The sequence below is a fragment of the Prionailurus viverrinus genome, chromosome C1, assembly GCF_022837055.1.
Source record: "Prionailurus viverrinus isolate Anna chromosome C1, UM_Priviv_1.0, whole genome shotgun sequence".
NCBI classification, from domain to species: Eukaryota; Metazoa; Chordata; class Mammalia; order Carnivora; family Felidae; genus Prionailurus; species Prionailurus viverrinus.
In genome coordinates this window covers 46,218,700-46,239,295 of record NC_062568.1, presented here as the reverse complement: position 1 = coordinate 46,239,295, position 20,596 = coordinate 46,218,700, and the positions used below count along the sequence as shown (strand labels likewise).

The window sequence follows — 20,596 nt, the reverse complement described above, 5'->3', positions numbered from 1 at the left end:
TAACATCCCTAATGAAAATGGACATAAAAATTCTCAATAAAATACTAGCAAACCGAATCCAACAATACATTAAAAGAATCATTCACCATGATCACGTGGGATTTACTCCTGGGTTACAAGCGTGGTTCAATATTCATAAATGAATGTGATACACCACATTAATAAAAGAAAGGATAAGAACTATATGATCCTTTCAATAGATGCAGAAAAAGCATCTGACAAAGTACCACATCCACCACTCATAACAAAAACCCTCAGTAAAGTAGGGATAGAGGGAATATACTTCAACACAATAAAGACCATATACAAAAACCCCACAGCTAATGTCATCCTCAATGGGGAAAAACTGAGAGCTTTTCCTCTGCGGTCAGGTGCAAGATAAGAATGTCTACTCCCACTACTGTTAATTAACATAGTACTGTAGGTCTGAGCCATAACAATCAGACAACAAAAAGGCATCCAAATGAGCAAGGAAGAAGTAACACCTTCACTATTTGCAGACAATATGATACTCTATATAGAAAACCCAAAAGACTGCACAGAAAAAGTGCTAGAACCGATACACAAATTCAGTAAACTGACAGGATACAAAATCAAAGTACAGAAATCTGTTGCATTTCTATACACCAATAATGAAGCAACAGAAAGAGGAATTAATGAATCAATGGCATTTACAATTGCACCAAAAACAGTAAGATACCTAGGAATAAACCTAAAGAGCTGTACTCTGAAAACTATAAAACACTGATGAAAGAAACTGAAGACACAAAGAAACAGAAAGACATTCCATGCTCATGAACAAATAGTTAAAATGTCTATACTACCCAAAGCAATCTACACATTTAACACAATCCCTATCAAAATATACCAGCATTTCAGAGCTAGAACAAACAATCCTAAAATTTGTATGGAACCACAAAAGACCCCGAATAGCCAAAGCAACCTTGAAAAAGAAAAGCAAAGCTAAGGCATCACAATTCCAGACTTCAAGTTATATCATAGAGCTGTGGCCAAAACAGTATGGTATTGGCACAAAAATAGACACAAAGATCAAAGAAAAAGAATAGAAAACCCAGAAATGAACCCACAACTATATGGCCGATTAATCTTAAAAAAGTAGGAAAGAATATCCAATGGGAAAAAGACAGTCTCTTCAACAAATGGTGTTGGGAAAATTGGATAGCAACACACAAAAGAAACTGGACTAATTTCTTACACCATACCCTAAATTCAAAATAGATTACAGGGGCGCCTGGGTGGCTCAGTTGGTTGAGCGTCCGACTTCGGCCCAGGTCACGATCTCACAGTTTGTGGGTTCAAGCCCCACATCAGGCTCTGTGCTGATGGCTCAGAGCCTGGAGCCCAGAGCCTGCTTCGGATTCTGTGTCTCCCTCACTCTCTGCCCCTCCCCCGCTCACGCTCGCTCGCTCTCTCTCTCTCTCTCTCTCTTCTCCTTCAAAAATAAACGTTAAAAAAAATGCATTAAAGACATAAATATTAGACATGAAACCATTAAAATCCTACAGAAGAACACAGACAATAACCTCCTTGTCATCGGCTGTAGCAATTTTTCTAGATATGCCTCCTGAGGCAAGGGAAACAAAAGCAAACATAAATTACTGGGACTACATCAAAAGAAAAAGCTTCCGCACCACAAAAGAAACAATCAACAAAATTAAACGGCAACCTACTGAATGAGAGAAGATATCTGCAAATGACACATCCTATAAAGAGTTAGTATCTAAAATATATAGAACTTACAAAACTCAACACCCAAAAAACAAATAATCCAATTAAAAATGTGAAGAACAGACATTTTTCCAAAGAACACATACAGATGGGCAACAGACACATGAAAAGATGCTCATCATCACTTATCATCAGGGAAATGCAAACCAAAACTACAATCAGATATCACTGTATACCTGTCCGAATGGCTAAAATCAAAAACACAAGAAACAACAGGTGTTGGTGAGGATGTGAAGAAAAAGGAACCCTCTTGCACTTTAGTTTGTGGGAAGGTAAACTAGTGCAGCCACTGTGTAAAACAATATGGAGGTTCCTCAAAAATAGAAGCTACCTAAAAATAGAAATACCTACAATCCAGCAATCACACTACTAAGCATTTACCCAAAGAATACAAAAATACTAATTTAAAGGGATACATGCACCCCAAAGCTTACAGCAGCATTTTCTACAATAGTCAAATTATGGAAACAGCCCAAATATCCATCGAATGATGAATGGATACACACACACACACACACACACACACACACACACACACACACACACGGAATATTAGTCAACCATAAAAAAGAATGAAATCTTGCCATATGCAACAATATGGATGGAACTAGAGAGTATTATGTTAAGTGAAATATGTCAGTGAGAGAAAGACAAATACCATATGATTTCACTTATACATAGAATTTAAGACACAAAACAAATGGCGATGGGGAAAAAAAGAGAGAGACAAAGAAAGAAACAGACTCTTAACTATAGAGAACAAACTGATGGTTATCAGAGGGGAGGTGGGTGGGAGGATAGGGTTAAATGGGTAATGGGCATTAATGAGTGCACTTGTGATGAGCACAGGGTGTTGTATGTTAAGTGTTGAATCACTAAATTGTATACCTGAACTAGTATTACACTGTATGTTAACTGGAATTTAAATAAAAACTTAAAATCACAAAAATAAAATGTTAAAATCAAAACTTTTAGAAATACAATGGTTAGTATCCTAAACCATCTTTGTTTTGGAGCATATAGTATTTAATGAGAAACCCAAGCTAATTCACACTCATGCTTCTCAATTATTATCAACCTTAGTTCTTACACAAAAAGTTTCTTTTGTCTAGGTTTGTGACTTAAGCTGAATATTGTCAAATATTTAAATGAGAAGTCAGCCAAGAAACAACACTCTTGAGTCAGAAAATTCAACAGCATTAAAAAAAAATCAACACTATTTACACTCTCATCAAAACTTTAAATTTGAATAATATTCAAGAAAAGAAATAGTCACGAGAATACAACAGAAATGTTAAAACATAAGCTCCTCTCATTTCTTTTTTAAGAATACAGGATGTACTTGACAATATTAATACCTAAGGACAGAGCTAAGAGAGTTATGTTCATAAATAAAGTATTAGTAAAAGATTATGACAAAATCTGCACTCAAAAAAGATCTGGGGGCACCTGGGTGGCTGAGTCGGATAAGCCTCTGACTCTTGGTCTTGGCTCAGGTCATAATATTATGGTTCGTGAGATCAATCCCCTCATAGGGGCTCTGTGCTGACAGTACACAGAGGCTCTCCCTCTATCTTTCTGCTCCTCCCCTGCTTGCACACATGTTCTCTCTCTCAAAATAAATAAACATTTTAAAAAAAGATATAGAAATAATAGTATCTAACAAGATAAATTTTTAAAAGACAAACAATAAAGCAACACTTAAGTCTAAAGAAAAAAATACAAAATCAAGGATGTGGAGAGCCGTGGTTCAAGGTCAACATGTGAAAAAAAGAAAATTTATGATTGTAAGTTAACATGAAAATATTATGTTATAGGTACCAAATGTGTCAAAGCAATCTTAAATTGTACTAGTAAGTGTAGTGTCCACAATGGATAAGTGTACCTTTACTGATCAGATCTCTAGCTGAAGTTTATTCTCAGTTCAAGGCACTATTTTCTAAGAATGACACAAACAATTAAGATAGAATTTGTATAAAAGAAAAGAGAGATTAAACATGAATATATTTCACATGGAGAAGAGAAAGGCAATACACTACTAAAGTTTTTAAATATGTGAAGGGTGATCTTGTTAAACGCAATCTCTGCCTCTTGACATTAGAATGAAGACCAATCAGGGGTGCCTGAGTGGCTCAGTTGGTGGACTGTCCCACTCTTGATTTTGGCTCAGGTCATGATCTTATGGTTCATGGGTTTGAGCCCCGTGTCAGGCTCTGTGCTGGCAGCATAGAACCTGCTTGGGATTCATATTCATTCTCTCTCTCTCTCTCTCTCTCTCTCTCTCTCTTTCCCTCCCTCCCTCTCTGCCCCTCCCCTGCTCTTTTCCTCTCTCAAAAATAAATAAGCATAAAAAAAAAAAAGAATGAAGACACATCAAAAAATCACTACTCAGATTTACTCAACATAACTAGAGATGTGCAGTAACTGAAGAGACTGCCTCATTTTCAAAAACACCAGATCATCCTCCTAGAGAAATGTAGTGTACCTTCCTGCATTAGATAAGTGTGGGTTAGAGGACTGCTTAGATCTCTTTCATTTGTAAAAGCAGCATAGCACAGGACTAGTATAAGGTCTAGGGCTAGACTGACTATGTAGGTTCAAAGTTCAAAGTTTAGTTTCACCATTTTCAAGCATGTGAGCCCAGAGAAGGTACTTAGTAGTTCTTGATCTTACTTTTTTAATTTGTAAAATAGGGGTAATACCACCAGTTTTATGTAAGGAGCTTAGAAAAGTCCTGGAACAAAGCAAAGGGTCAAAAAATCTACCTATTTTTATTTTTGCATCCAACAGATACTTAGCAAGTACCTTCTATGTGTGGACACTGATTTAGCCAAGTTTTAAGAGGGTTTATAACTAAGTTTTTATTCTTGCGACAGTGACATAAATACATGACATGAAAGGTCACAATAAGATACACAAAAAGGTGAATAAAAAGAATAAAAAGTGATGCTTGCTGTTTTTAAAAGTGTGGTCAAGAAAGGATATTCTGATAAGGCAACATTTGAAAAACACACAAATATTATGAGAAGACAATACTTCAGTGAAAAGTATTTTGAGGAAACAACAAGCAGTCCAACCAGGCTGGAAGAGTTAAGGAGGTAAGAAAAGCAAAAGGCCAGATCCTATAGGGGCCTTCCAGTACTGTTAAGGACATCAAATCCCCTTGAACTCTCATAAATACAGATGCAGAGACCTGAATAAGCCAATCTGTACCACTACATGACAATATTCTATCCATCACATTAAATAGCAAAGAAGCACCCAAAATACTTAGTAATTCCAGAAGTACCTATTATTTAGTCTGAAATAAAAAATAGCTGGCAAAAGTGAAATTTTCTTGAATTCAAGGAAAAGAATATCTTGCCATAATTCTTCTATTATCTCATACTGAAAAGAATACAAGAAAGTGAACTCTAGATGAGAAATCTGTTACCTAAAAAATAACAGAATAGAAAAGAGATCATGTATTTACAGGGGAACAAATCTAATAAACAAGAACGATATTACTTGTGAAGAACTAAAACTGTCATTGCAAGGTTTAGCATTTAAAACTATATAAAGTATACAGTGTGTGTATTTAAAACCCACATATAAAAGTTGACTTTTATAAAAGAATTGCAGAATGTTCTTAGAGGATAATGAACATGAAAAATACCAAGTAATAATTACTCAGTGCTTATTGTGGATGAAGAACTATGCTCAGTACCTAAGCATTTGATATGTATCATATAACTCTTTCAAAGTAAAAGCTTAGTGAGTTTAAACTTTGCCCAAAGTCAAAGCTCATAAGTGAGAGGACTGAAATTCAGGTCTTAAAAGCTTGAGTTCTTAACCACCGGGTAATACCACGTCTCCTTTTAGTCACAGACTCTTACATATTTGATTCATTCAGCAAAATATTTTTTACCTTGCAGGAATTGGCTTATCCTATATAACTGCTAAGTTTTCAGTAAATTGGATTACCACATTTAGACTTCAGTGCTCTATGTAAATGCAAGCTACTTATCAATGCTACCTACCATATTCTTAAATTAAAAATGCAAGGCGCAAGTAATCACCAAAAAATTTCACAAAGGGCACAATTTAAAATATGCCTCTTGTATTCTGTTAAGTTATAAAGTTTTGGTGGTTCAAATTCAAATTCTTTCAAAAACTAGATAGTTATTATATACAGCCTCATTCAATATAAATCACCTTAGAGCTGGGATATTTCTAAAAGACTTTAAAAAAGTCATTTAAAAGGCTGTTGCTTCAGCCCTTTTACATCTTAACAAAATGTTAAGCATTCTAAAGAAATTTTTTATCTACCTTAAAGGGTGTAAGATAATTTAAAAGATTACTTAGTAATAAAAAAACAATGAGCCCAGGGGCACCTGGCTGGCTCAGTTGGCAGAGCATGCAAATCTTGATCTCAGAGTCTGTTGAATTCCAGCCCCACATGTGGCATAGAGATTACTTTAAAAAAAACCAACAACAACCCAGTGAGCCTAATAATGTTTGCAACATAAACTGTGGGAAATAATACATTCAAACTACAAATTTAAACAAATGACTTTGGCTGGAATTTTGAACAGTCCTTCAAAGAAAAGCATTATGGTACTATAGAATCAAGACTTGACCAAACATCAAGAAATCTGACTTTCAATCTCCTTTAGCAAGTCATTTCACCTCTCTAGGCTTTCAGTTTTTTCATCCATAAAAGAGAGAGTATTAAATGACAATGCAATTGAAAGGCCATCGTAGCTCTATAATTTCATTTACATGAGAATTTTCATGTTGGGTTAAGGTAATTAACAAAATAGACTTGTTCATATTCTTGAAATGTTTTTTCAGGAATCAATGTTTCAAAGCTAAAACTGATAAAGACTGTATTACCTTAAGTTCAGCAACTTGTGATGAGATATGCCACATAAGGCTCTCACTTAGGAACTTCATACCGTATGGGCCTAGTAGTTCTGATAACGACCTCATTTCTGAAAGGAAATGTAATTAATTTTACACTCTGATAGAGCAAATACTTTAAGAAAATGAATATTAACATTTTGGAATGTTCCATCATAGAAGCAAATTATTAATGCAAAAATCTCTAGTCTCTAGAATAAAAAGGAACACAAATGCAAAGGTAAGTCTAAGATATAATGTATGATTATGCATTGAATGAACGTAACTGAATGAAAATAGTTGTAACAATGAAAAGCCAAAAGAATCAAGGTTTCTTCACTCCATTAAACATGTCATAGGTTTTATTCACCTGATATGTCAGAATATTCCTCTGCATTGAATGTTAATTCATTTTCTGTAGGTAAATTCACAAATGCTTTCATTGCAGGGAAATAAGCTATATGACCATTGCTGACTTGTCTTAACAAAGTTTCCAAATACCTAGGAAGAAAAAGTAAATTTATAACCGGGAGAAATTAATTCAAAGTTTATGGTATTATTCAAATTATGGTATACATTCCTGCATTAAGATGACTGATGACACAAATGAGCACTTACTGATAAAAAATAACTTTCCTAAGCATTTCACCACAAAGAAACTTTGTATCAATCCAAATTTCTAAATGTGCTCCTTACCAATTTGTGTATAGACTTGTAATGGTTGGTTCTCCATGACTGTCTAAATGTTGTGTTTGCTGAAGAAGAACATTATTAAACACTCTTGTAATATCAATTTGCACATAGTTTTCTATCGACTGTAGTACAGTCATGTATGCTCTTACACTTGTTAGAAGCTCTGATGGTTTTGCAATTTCCTGTGTGGCTTGATTATACATAGTCATTCCAACAATTGACCTGGGTAAGGGAGGGAATAAGAAATGAACTTTTCCATTTATGTACACAGGCCATTCAACCTACTGATCTCTAATATTAAGTATGCAATAAAATTAATTTTAACATACTAATTGTTACAAAGTAATGAAATTATTATCTTCCCAAGAAACCATCTTAAAAAAGAATGAACACCAAAAAGCTACAATAAGGTAGAATTAGGATTTTAAAAATTCTAAGGACATCAATAATAACAATGAATTAAGGATAAAGAGGGTCTTAAAAAATTCCTTTAATAGGACTCACTGTCTCTAGCAAGCACACTGGACTATTTAATCCATAGCTCAAACTCATCTGGCACAGTTATGTGCTAGTATTTTCTTAGGCTTTATATCAATCACCCTCATGTTTAAAACCTTGCAATGTATCACAAATAAATAAAAACATTTAAAAATTTAAAAAAAATAAAAAAATAAAAAAAAAATAAAGCCCTGCAATGTAGTTACTACCACCACCACTTCACAGATAAAAAGAAACTAAGGCTCAGAACTGAAGTCAACTGAATACAGTCACTTTGTTTGGAAGTAGTGTGCCTAGGCTTTGAACCCACAACTGCCTTAGTGCTGCACTTCAACAAAATGCATGACAGTTAAAACAAGGCAACAAACAAAAAACTTTATTGTTCTTTAATCGTTCACAGCACGTGAAACACAGTTCTGTTAGGTTTATATCCCAATAAACTATAAAAGCCTAAAAAGAAACACAGATTTTGAAAATACTTTCCCTTCTGATCTTTTCCTACATTGGCCACCCCTATTTTACCATCTTTAAAACTCCTTGAGCATTGGATTTATAAAGATCTTAGACTTATTTATTTGTAAGGATAAATCCTTAAAGACAATGACAAACCCCATCGATAGAAAACAATCCCAGAAAACAAGGATTCAAGGCAATAATTGCTATCCTTGTATATAACCCCTGAAGTCCTAAGATTGTGCTCAAGTGATCAGTAAAACCCAACCAACTAACACAGCTATTTGTTTTGGCAAAAAAATCTTTCCCCGTAAACAAGTTTACAGCTTTGCCTTGATCCTGATCACTAAGTGGATGTTTTGTTACAAGAACATGTTTCTCTGTGGAGAACATACTTACAGAAGGAAAACAAGGGAGCTGAAAAGTGAGCTCTATCTTCCACCCACAACTCTACCACCCCGCTGACTAGAGAATAACAAATACCAGAAGCTGTAATGTCCCTTTCGTCTAAATACTATTCTGGGTTTCACTGTGAGGCTGCCTACCTTACTAATTTAGGATAGCAAAAGACAGTCTTTGTTTAACACCTGACTAGGCAAGTGATGACTTAACACACAATTTAGTGCCCACTTATACATTCTCCTATTTTGTTCTCTAATTGTTAAAGTCTTCTCACAAACTATATCTCTCAGCTTTATACTGTTTTATTACTACTCACAGAACTTAATACACTGTCAAGCACATGGCGCAGATACTACTTGTTAATGACTAGAAACATTTGAAAAAAATCTTTGGCTAAATTTTGGTTTATAAAGTGTTTTAAGGCCTTCAGGAAAAACTTCTCAAATTAATCAATATTTTCTTTAACAAGTATGTAACTTTAGAAACATATATAAGACTTATAAAACTCTAATTAAGATTGAGTGCCTCAAGAGTCTAGAATTCTACTGGCCTAACAGCATACATCTGAATTCAGAAAAAACAAGAGTTGGGGCGCCTGGGTAGCTCAGTCAGTTAAGTGTCCGACTTCGGCTCAGGTCATGATCTTGCAGTTTGTAAGTTCAAGCTCCGCATGGGGCTCTGTACTAACAGCTCAGAGCCTAGAGCCTGCTTCGGATTCTGTGTCTCCCTCTCTCTCTGCCCCTCCCCCAGTCATGTTCTGTCTCTATTTCTCTGTCTCAAAAATAAACAAATGTTAAAAGAAATCTTTAAAAAAGATTAAAAAAAAAAAAAGAAAAAACAAGTGTTTATCTAGTCCTGATATTTTCAAACATTTGACTGGACCAACTATAAGATATGTAGTTAGCATCACAACTCAGTACATATATACATATACATAGCGAAGAGTTTCATGAAGCAATATTTATATTTACTATATACAGTGCACTGGTTCTTTATTGTTCGTTTGTTTATTCTTCCTTGTTTCTTTTCCTTCCCCTCCCTCTTCTTTCTTTAAATGTTGACTACAACAACCTTCTACACTGATTTCATGACCCTACTTGGTTGCTACCTACCAGCTGAAATACACAGATTTGCTCCAGTCTTCTCATTTTGTTTATACAAAAGCTAAGGCTCACAGATATTAACTGCTTTGTCCAATGTTACAACTAGTTAATAACAAGTATGAGACAAGAATCTGCATAACATAATTCCTAGTTCACTATTCTTTATACTTCCCCATTCATTATTCTTGACACTACAACAGTTCTAATACTTTTCCTCATAAAAGGAAACACCATATACATATGAAGACTATAACAAACCTATTAGCTGAACCAACAAAAAGTTCATATTCTCTCTTACTTAGTAAAGCGGATTTCCAGATGAGATGTCAAATATTCTCGTGGGGTAAAGGTATGTTCCCAAACTACCATGTTTGGTACATAATTTATAGAGAAACACAACTCAGAAAGTGCAGTGTGCAATTTATCAAGGCTGAAAAAATATTAATAGACAGTAAATAAAATGTTAAACATTTCATCACAGCAATACAAAATTAATTTATAAATATATCAGACCTTATTTGAGGATTACAATTGCAGAATTCAATATTTTTCTTCCCTAAACTGACAAGTTCAAAATCTTTAAAAATATTACTAACATATGAGAGCAATTTTCTAAAGATAGCATCATTCATCTCTTTCTACATTCAGATAATAATGACTTTACTGATTTTATAGACAAGAAAGTTTATTACATGCTCATAAAGACAATCATTTCCAAATCTTGCTATATTTTCGGTATTGGAGGAAGAAAATAGTCTACAAAATGGCAAATAGCTTGTTCAACATAAAAAAGCAAAGTAGTAGGAAATCTACTTTAAACAAATGTTGATCCATTATTGCCCACCAATGCCTACCCTCTAAACAAACACATGGCCCGTAATAATACCTAGTCTGATATACCCACTTTAAAAATGATATATGTTCTAATATGACAACATGCCAAAATAAAGTCTCAGATTATCTGATTTTAAATAAATGTAAAATTACTAGACAGATTTCTAGACAGATTCTTCGCCTTCAGTATTCACTATATAAAGACAAATATTACCTATTACATGAATTTTCTTTAAAAATCTAAAATCTGTATTTTGGAAATTAGCACTACCTACTCAAGTTCACAAAGGTAAAATAACAACAACAACTAATGGCTGAAAAATGAAGAATTTACAATTACTAGCATTCCTTCAGTACTAATGCCATACTAAAAAATGAAAAAATTCTCCTACTCATAACAAAAAGATATAATAAAAATGGATGGCTTACTTGGTCACTACCAGTCTGTTTTTCCTCATACTCTCAACTCCTGGTTTTTCCCTTTCAGGTTCCCCTTTCTTACCAGTCTGTTTTTTTGACTTTTTATTCACTGCTTGACTAATGGTTTTGGCACAATGCTTGGGTAGCAACTAAATTTAAAAAGAAATGAAAATTTACATGACAACAATTATTTTGAAAACATATGAACTATTTAAGCAAACCTTAGCTGAATCCAGACTACGTAGCACTAAGAACAGAGGTGTTAAGTGAGATGTAGATTACCTAGCTAGCTAAAGGAGCTCGCACAACTTGGTAGAAAACAAAAATAGATGAATCTTGTGTGAAGAAAACTTCATAGAGGTTCTATAAAGGCTACAGTTTAAAGGATAAGTAAAAACAAAGTAGGCAAGTAAAGAATGAGAATGTATTACTAGAAGGAAAAAGGTCTATGAAGAATAAACTGTGCGAAGACATGATGTGTTCAGAATTTAATGAGAACTACTAGCTGGTAAAGCATCAAGTGCAGGGTGAAGTAGACAGTCTGAGCTAGCAGGAAGGGACTTGAATACAAAGCTAAAAGTTGGATTTTAAACAGTAAGTAATCCTAAAGATGGGCTAATTTTTAAAAACCTAAAAATGGAGTTTTACAAGAAGAGGTAATGAGATTTACTGAGTTTAACACACACACACACACACACACACACAAAACTGACTAACAGCTTATTTTCTTGCCTTCATACACAAACATCCTGTCCTTACGGAAACATGTGAATTTTTACCTGGTCACTGAGAGTACACTGTTCTGTGCAAATATCAGTGATGAGATTTCGAGCTTGTTTGGCCATTTCATCCAAGAACATATTACATAAGGAAAGACTGCGATCTCCAATATGATGTCGCTGTCAAAGCAGAATCATAACAACAATAATAAAAGTTATAAGAAAGTGGTTTGAATTAAAATACTTTTTAAATAAACATGGAAAATAAAGTCTGTATAGTAAGGAGTGGGAGTAGGGAATGTTACAGACTGGGTGGGGGGGGGGTGTGTGGGGGGGAACAACTAACCTACCATACTGTATTTACACAGTTGACATAAAGTATTTGGTGATTATACAACGACAATGATTGGAGGGATCTTAGAGGACCAATATTTTCCTTAACACAAAAAATTTAATGTAATTTCCAAGTTTCACACGGTCCTATGCATCCAGTTCTTAAATATTAAACTATCAAAGAAAGGATGTGAAAGAGATTTAGAGTAATATTTTCTAATCTTAAATGATATATATACACACACACACATATATATATACATATCTCAACACAATGAATAACTTTGTAGTGTACCAACAGAAAAAAAAAGCTTAAGTATTTAATTAAAATTGTTAGAAATCAAGTCAGTAAAACAGAAATTCACAAGGCATTCAACTCTCTAAAATCAAACCCATCAACCCAGAAGAGAAAAAAAAAAACTGTGCATTTTCTAAACACAATAGGGGAAAAAAAGAACATTGTATTTACTTTTTAGGAGATTAGATATGTATATGTAAACATACACTCACTCAAATCCATCCATCTCTCTGTACAGGATTCTGTATCTTTTTAGTTTTGGTGGATGTCGCAATAATTTAATAGAGTTTTCTTGTCAACGGTAACTGGAATGTTGAGTATATAATGCTATAAAATTTTGCACTACACGTTTGTAGCACTTTACAAAGAGATAAATTTTTGGAAGTTTACCTTACAGATCTTCCATAATTACATAACGAATGTATAATTTACATATACTTCTATGCTAAAGTAATGTAATATACAAGAATATAAAAATACTTAAACACATAATGTAACTGTTCCTAGCTCTCTCATGATACCTTAATGTATTTTATTCTAAATGCCCTTTAAAACTTTAACAGGAAGCCAAACTGAACGGTTTGCATCTCCAGGCCAGATAAAATTAAATGTTAGTTCACTTTACTTAAGGAAAGATTTCAAATTATAAACATTTAGGATTTCATTTAACCAAAATCTGACTTTTGAAAGATGAAACATACCCCTTGCTATCATTTACTCCTGAAAAAAGAACATTAAATTAGCACTGTTTCAAATTCACTAGCCTTAATTTAAAATACAAATCTGGTATCACTACTCTCTTCAAGTGGCTCAGAAATGCTGAGACTGGATGGAAAACAAAACAACTAAAGTCTCTTAACATGTCACAGTCTCTCCATGATCTGCTCTCACCCTATTGCTACAGTGCTGAGACAGATTTTAGGAGAACAATGTCAGAAGCAGAGAAACCACATAAGAACACTGTAACAATAATCCAGGAAAAAAGATATGGCTTTGACAAAGACGAGAAGAAGTAGGCGTCTGGATATATATAAAGGTAGAGCCAAAGGCAGAAAAGGCTTTGAACGATGGCAATGGGGTAACATGTGGAGAATCAATAGTTCTATTCTGGACATGTTACATTTCAGATGGTCACAAATACCTAAACTGCAGCAGAATATACAGAAAATCTAGAACTAAAGGCAAAGGTCTGGGCTGGAGATAAAAATTTGGGAGGCATCAGCAATATGCTAAGTGAAATTAGCCCAACACAAAAAGACATACTACATGGTTCCACCTTTATAAACTACCTAGAATAGGTAAATTCTTAGAGACAGAAAGTAGACTAGAGGATACCAAGGGTTGAGGGATGAGAAATTACTACTTAATGACACCAAGTTTCTGCTTGGAGTGATAAAAGTTTTGCAAATAGGTAGTGGTGACGGTTGCACAACACAGTGAAAGTAATTAATGCCAATGAGTTGCACATTTGAAAATAATTTAAATGGTACATGCTTATATTATAAAGTTAAATGTTTATTAAAAAATATTTTTATCACAATTTTTTAAAAGGCAAAAGAAAAAAAAAAAAGAATGGGTATAGAGTCCAAATTGTTGAAGTTAAATCTAAATGCCTAGCTGAGAAATTTTTACTTTCTCTACATGCAATGGAGAACCACTGAGGATTTTTCAAGAAGGAAAGAAGTACTCTGGTGGCATTGTATCAGGTGATCTTAAAGGCAGAAATACTGAAGACAGGAAAACTATTTAGGAGTATATATGAAGAATATTGCAAATTTGAGCTACAACAGTGACAAAAGCAATGGAAAGTAGAAGACGGATTCAAATTCTTGTTTTATACCAGACAAATAAAACTAAGAGGACTTCATGGGTAATTTAATGGGAGGGATGATGGTGAGGAAAATTAATAATGTGTTTTAGGTATAAAGCTTGAAGAAAATATCTATTAAATCTAAAAACTCTATAAAACTATTAAATTTGGTGGTGTTGGTATCCCTGCAGGTAATAATCCTAAAAGGTGTCCCTACTGAATTTCCCTCAGGCTAACCTTTCTCAGAGTCAGTTTCCAATGCATTGCTGGAATACAATCTGCAACCTAATGCTTAGAGACATTAATAACGCTACTGCAATTTGTCGGTTTCTCTTCTCCAAGTTTTGTAGTTCTAAGTAAAGGGACTCAACACTAAGTTAAACTATAAAGAAATGGACCATTTAAGTTTAATATATATTCTTACCACATTTACAAAGTGACATTTCTTCTCTAAAGATTAGAAGAAATACTGAATACATTTTTGATAGATACTTGTTGTTAATAAACTATGGAGTAGTTCAATTATTCAATAACTATGTGTGCCTGCGTGAATGTCTTACAAATACTAGCAAATATTAATTTTGTGTACTACATCTATCATATTAACAAGTCAGTGAAATTCTTCTTTGACATGTTTATGTTTAGTCAGTAATGTGTACATTCAATTTTCAAGTCTTTTCAATAACAGTTTGACAGGAAAAGTAGGCATATAAAATCGATAGCTATATATAACTTTACAATAAATATTAATACCTGACCCACCATTTAATAAATGTAATTCCAAGTGACTTTATAACATGTTCTTAGAAATATGTATGTGTATTTATCCATCTATGCAAATAAACATTAACAGCTTTTTTAATCTATTCAAACATTCTTCTGATTTTGCAGAGATAAAGTAGGTAGGAAGCTAGATTAGGTAATTGTGACTTTGTGAAACCCAGCCAGCTACATATTTGTTCTAGTTTACTCTGCATGCCATACAAATCACAGTACTACTCTGAAATTACCTCTTCTGGACATAGTTCATGTGTGCAACTCATAAAATGAGTGCAAAGCAGTGGAAACGCAATTGAGTATCTTGACTGAGAGGGTAACTCCAAACACTGTTGAAACATCTTCTCAAAAGCACGACTATAAAAACTATACAAGGAAACAAAAATTAGATCACAATTTTTGTAGTTAAAAACTTTAATGATATAGTACTTTATTTAATTGGATTCAAGTAAGTGAAAGTTATCAACTGGTAACCTTTATTACCATAAGAGGAGTAGTTATTTTTCCAAAGAGTATCTTTCATACACCAACAATCATTACAGAGTAATAAAAATGTTATTTGTAGAATATCAACAAATTTTAAAATAAACTCAAACAGAAAATAAACCATATTTATGACATATGAATACGACATTCAAATCTCACCTTGCCAAATTTTTATCCAAGCTAAGTCATTATCAATTGCAAGAAACACCATTATTTTATGTACGACTAGGAAAGAAAAACACTGTCAATTAAACAATGACACACCCATCAATTTTAAATTACTTCCAGATTTAGGAGATATTAAACATAAAAGAATATGAGTCCGTAAAATATAGTACATCTTGGAATAGTAAGACAACCAGAAGTAGTGAACATGTCTTTATTTTGGATATAACAGACAAAATAAGAATGTGATAAGAAAAGATGCATAACAATTAATTAAATATGACTACAAATCACAAACTGTAAATACTACTCAAAGTACTTTTACTTCCAAGAAAAGGGAAAAGGACTTTTTAATTGCAGTAGCTTCTTTTACGATAGGAACTTTTCTGTAGTTCAAATATATGTAAACATAAAATGCTCCATTTTCTTTTCAAGCCCAACAATAGTACAGGGTTCCAAATAATCTTAAAATTTTTGCATATCTAACATATGATATATTGTGTTTCAGTGATATACTGTGTTTCTAGAGTTCCTTTAAGAGATCTCTCATACCTTCCGTCTGGTGATTTCTATTTCTTCTGCAATACTGCTAATTAAAGCTATCCTAACAAACTGCCAAAATCAGTGTGGACTGAGTTTTCTTCCAAAATAAAACCAATGAGAAACTATTCATAATGACAGCTTTTCAATACATAGAAATGGCTATCACTATCCACTGAGATTATCTCAGCATTGTAGAAACAAAGGGACATAATACTGGGTTATTCCAATCAGCCTCCCTACAGGAAAAAAGGCCAAGAAGCAGATATAGAGTTGATACTGCACACCTTTGGTGCCAGAATACTTGAGTTTAAATCCTGATCCCACTGTTTATTAGTTTGATCATAATGAAGTCCCCTTATTCATTCAAGCATTTATTAAGTACTTACTATGTTAGACATTAAGAAAATAAAAACATGACCTTACTTCAAGAATCACATTTATGTGGGGAGAAAGGGGAAAAAAAATGTAAACTGCTAAATTTAACTAAAGAGGCTACGATAGGAGCAAAGGAGAACAGAGAACAATGGAGGGAGTAGTAGTCACTACATCATCATTATATTAATATCTAATTTAATACAGCAGAGCGAAATTACTTGCTATTTACTTCCCAACATTTGCTCTATTTGACCTTGATTCACAAGTTTTTTTTTTCCTTAGTCACTACATCATCATATTAATATCTAATTTAATACAGCAGAGCGAAATTACTTGCTATTTACTTCCCAACATTTGCTCTATTTAACCTTGATTCACAAGTTTTTTTTTCTTAATCTTAATCTAAAGAGGGCCTTAAGGCAATCTGACATGACAGTTTCTTACAACCTCAAAAAATATATAAAAATAAATTTACAACAGTAAGAGTTCCTCTAATAGAGAATAAAAAAAAAAAAAAGACATAAAATCTCTACTTTGTAAACTTCCTTTTGTTAACAAGTTGTCAACTATTCCCTTTATAATCTCTTTTTTTAAAGATTTTATTTTTAAGTTATCTCTACACCTAACGTGGGGCTCAAATACACAACCTCAAGATCAAGATTCGCATGCTCCAACTGAGCCAGCCAGGCACCCCATTCCCTTTATTCTTAAGAGTTTATTACTGAATAGTCTCAAGGACTACACTAATATAAAAACAACCAACAAAGATATATTTGGATACTAAAAATTTCAAATTCTGATTTGAAAAAAAATTACCACATACCAAATTCTGATTTGAAAAAAAATTACCACATACCAAAATATGGAGAGATCTGATGTTTCCACCAACATTTCCACCAAGGAATCTACCATTTTTGTATGAAAAATTATCGTATTCATCATCTTTCCAAGTTCTCTGTGATCTGCAAGGCTAAGTGAAGCCTTGGAAACACTAGTATATGCCTGTGAAAATACAGCAAAAAACAAAGTCGTTTAAGCATGGACCAATGATTTTAACCTTGACATTCTACAGGGGGGATAAAAACAGTACTGAAAAATTTTTTAATGTTTATTTTGACACTATATTAATAACATCACCTTTTTAAAATTGTCAACAGTGACTCACACTTGAAATCCCTATTAAAAATTTCTTCAGATAAACTCAAATACTACTGCCAATAAAACAAAACCTAATATATGCGTCATTCATCTTGAACCCCAAAGGAACTACAATTATAATATCAAAAGTATAAAACAGTGAATTGTCAAGTTAACCCTACCAAAAGGTATTTTCAGTCCAGCTTGAAAGAAAGCATACATGGGAAACATTCAGATGAAAATAAGTATGGTACATGTTGATTCATTGAGGTTTTAGACTATACTGAATCATTAAAAACCAGATAACACATTGTACTAATTGATGGATTCTAGAAAAAAACTGAAGATAGTAAAAATTAGTGTAGGTTGGCTAATAAGGTGATATAACTTAACCAAATCCATCAGTATAGGTTTATAGGGAAAGAAACTCGACTATAAAGGTACCAAATCAAAGAACAAAATCCTGTCAGTGGATAGTGGGCATTCCAGAAAGGCATAGGACAAGAATAGAAGGGGTGTCTACAGAATAAACACTGTTCACTATGGCTACAGTTAAAATGAAAAGAGGAAAAAGAAAATGGTGTCAGAAGAGAGTCAATCATATCTTGCAGACCCCTGTATACCATGTTAAAGAATTTAAACCTTTTGGTGAACCAAAGGTTCTGTGTGGTGGTCAATTACTATTTCAGAAAGATTGCTCTATGTAGTGGGGGAGTCGAGAGAAGAACTGGGGGACAGGTGGACAGAAAAGGACCAGGAGAGGAGGCAGAGATCTATCAGGAGGCAGTGGTACAATAATCCAGACAGGATTATGATGCTCTGATCCACAATGGTGGCAATTTAAAAGAGTTAAGTCTGGGAAATGACTAGATGTGGGCAACAGAAAAATTATGAATGATGGCCAGGGTGCTTGCTTTGGGGAGATACTCCTTCAAGGATCTCATATGTACCTACACATGTTGCATATGCCAAGAATGAAAGACCCAGAGCACTCATTCTCAGGCCATTTCTCAAGACTGTATCTGCAGCTGCCAAATTTGAGGAATGGTAATATCTCCCTCTGAACCAAAGAGTAAGTATGCTTACTGTTAATAAAATGGAGGGTTCATCACTCTGTGTTCCTTAACTGTAACACAAACATACTGTATACATAGTACTCATCTGTGTTCGTCTGGTCCCCCCAGCGTGGGTCATGAAAGCAAGTGAGAAAAATGATATATATTTGTTGATGCTCATGGTGCTTCCTGTGCAATGAATAGCTAAGTCCTTTGTCTCTGACCCAGGGGACCCATGTCTTCTGCCAGTTTCCATGAAACATTAAGAGACTAAATAATTACTTTCCTTGTAAATCAGATAAAAATCAAATCTCAGCCCCTACAATGGCAAGGGGTCCATCAAGGATGGTTACCGTTCACTAAGAAAGCAGTTTTATATTCTGTCATTTTTGAATGGATAAAGAATAATAAGAGCAATATTCTGATGGCAAAGTATACTCAGATATTTATTATAAACTAAGTTTAAATGAAGTTTAATTACCTTTAATCAGCTTTAGAGTAAAAAGAGGAACCACTGTTGTGGCCATGAGGTCACTAAAGACTTCCATTAATTGACACTCATTTAAAAATTCTGAACTAGGAGGAGTTGCGGCAAGATGGCGGCTTAGGAGGACGCTGGGCTCACCGCACGTCCTGCTGATCACTTGGATTCCATCTACACCTGCCTAAATAACCCAGAAAACCGCCAGAGGATTAGCAGAACGGAGTCGCCGGAGCCAAACGCAGACGAGAGGCCCACGGAAGAGGGTAGGAAGGGCGGAGAGGCGGTGCGCGCTCCACGGACTGGCGGGAGGGAGCCGGGGCGGAGGGGCGGCTCGCCGGCCAAGCAGAGCCCCCGAGTCTGGCTTGCAAAAGCGGAGGGGCCGGGCGGACTGTGTTCCGACGGCAAGCGCGACTTAGCGTCTGGGAGGTCATAAATTAACAGCTCTGCTCGGAAAGCGGGAAGGCTGGAGGACAAAGGGAGGGAGAGCTGCTGAGCCCCCTGACGACAGAGCTCAGTTTGGTGGGGAACAAAGGCGCTCGCCAGCGCCATCTCCCCCGCCCATCCCCCAGCCGAAATCCCAAAGGGAACCGGTTCCTGCCAGGGAACTTGCTCGCTCCGCGCAAACACCCAACTCTGCGCTTCCGCGGAGCCAAACCTCCGGCAGCGGATCTGACTCCCTCCCGCTGCCACAGGGCCCCTCCTGAAGTGGATCACCTAAGGAGAAGCGATCTAAGCCTGCCCCTCCTGCCCCCGAGCACCTTGCCTACCCACCCCAGCTAATACGCCAGATCCCCAGCATCAAAAGCCTGGCAGGGTGCAAGTAGCCCAGACGAGCCACACCACCCCACAGTGAATCCCACCCCTAGGAGAGGGGAAGAGAAGGCACACACCAGTCTGACTGTGGCCCCAGCGGTGGGCTGGGGGCAGACATCAGGTCTGACTGCGGCCCCGCCCACCAACTCCAGTTATACACCACAGCACAGGGGAAGGGCCCTGCAGGTCCTCACCACGCCAGGGACTATCCAAAATGACCAAGCGGAAGAACTCCCCTCAGAAGAATCTCCAGGAAATAACAACAGCTAATGAGCTGATCAAAAAGGATTTAAATAATATAACAGAAAGTGAATTTAAAATAATAGTCATAAAATTAATCGCTGGGCTTGAAAACAGTATACAGGACAGCAGAGAATCTCTTGCTACAGAGATCAAGGGACTAAGGAACAGTCACGAGGAGCTGAAAAACGCTTTAAACGAAATGCATAACAAAATGGAAACCACCACAGCTCGGCTTGAAGAGGCAGAGGAGAGAATAGGTGAACTAGAAGATAAAGTTATGGAAAAAGAGGAAGCTGAGAAAAAGAGAGATAAAAAAATCCAGGAG

The 20,596-nt window shown here is 35.1% G+C and overlaps 1 protein-coding gene across 3 annotated transcripts in view; it reads right to left on the bottom strand.

Moving 5' to 3' along the window:
- NCKAP1 (NCK associated protein 1) overlaps positions 1-20,596 on the bottom strand; it is a 117,801-nt gene that overhangs the window by 24,800 nt on the left and 72,405 nt on the right. For 2 of the 3 annotated variants that reach the window (XM_047870682.1, XM_047870683.1), the window contains 8 exons: positions 17,396-17,541; positions 15,204-15,336; positions 11,813-11,932; positions 11,043-11,182; positions 10,078-10,209; positions 7,327-7,545; positions 7,001-7,131; positions 6,625-6,722 (listed from right to left, as the gene is read on the bottom strand). In XM_047870682.1, the coding sequence (XP_047726638.1) occupies positions 6,625-6,722; positions 7,001-7,131; positions 7,327-7,545; positions 10,078-10,209; positions 11,043-11,182; positions 11,813-11,932; positions 15,204-15,336; positions 17,396-17,541 (1,119 nt within the window). The remainder of the gene's footprint in view (positions 1-6,624; positions 6,723-7,000; positions 7,132-7,326; positions 7,546-10,077; positions 10,210-11,042; positions 11,183-11,812; positions 11,933-15,203; positions 15,337-17,395; positions 17,542-20,596) is intronic. The other variant, XM_047870684.1, reaches the window with a different exon arrangement.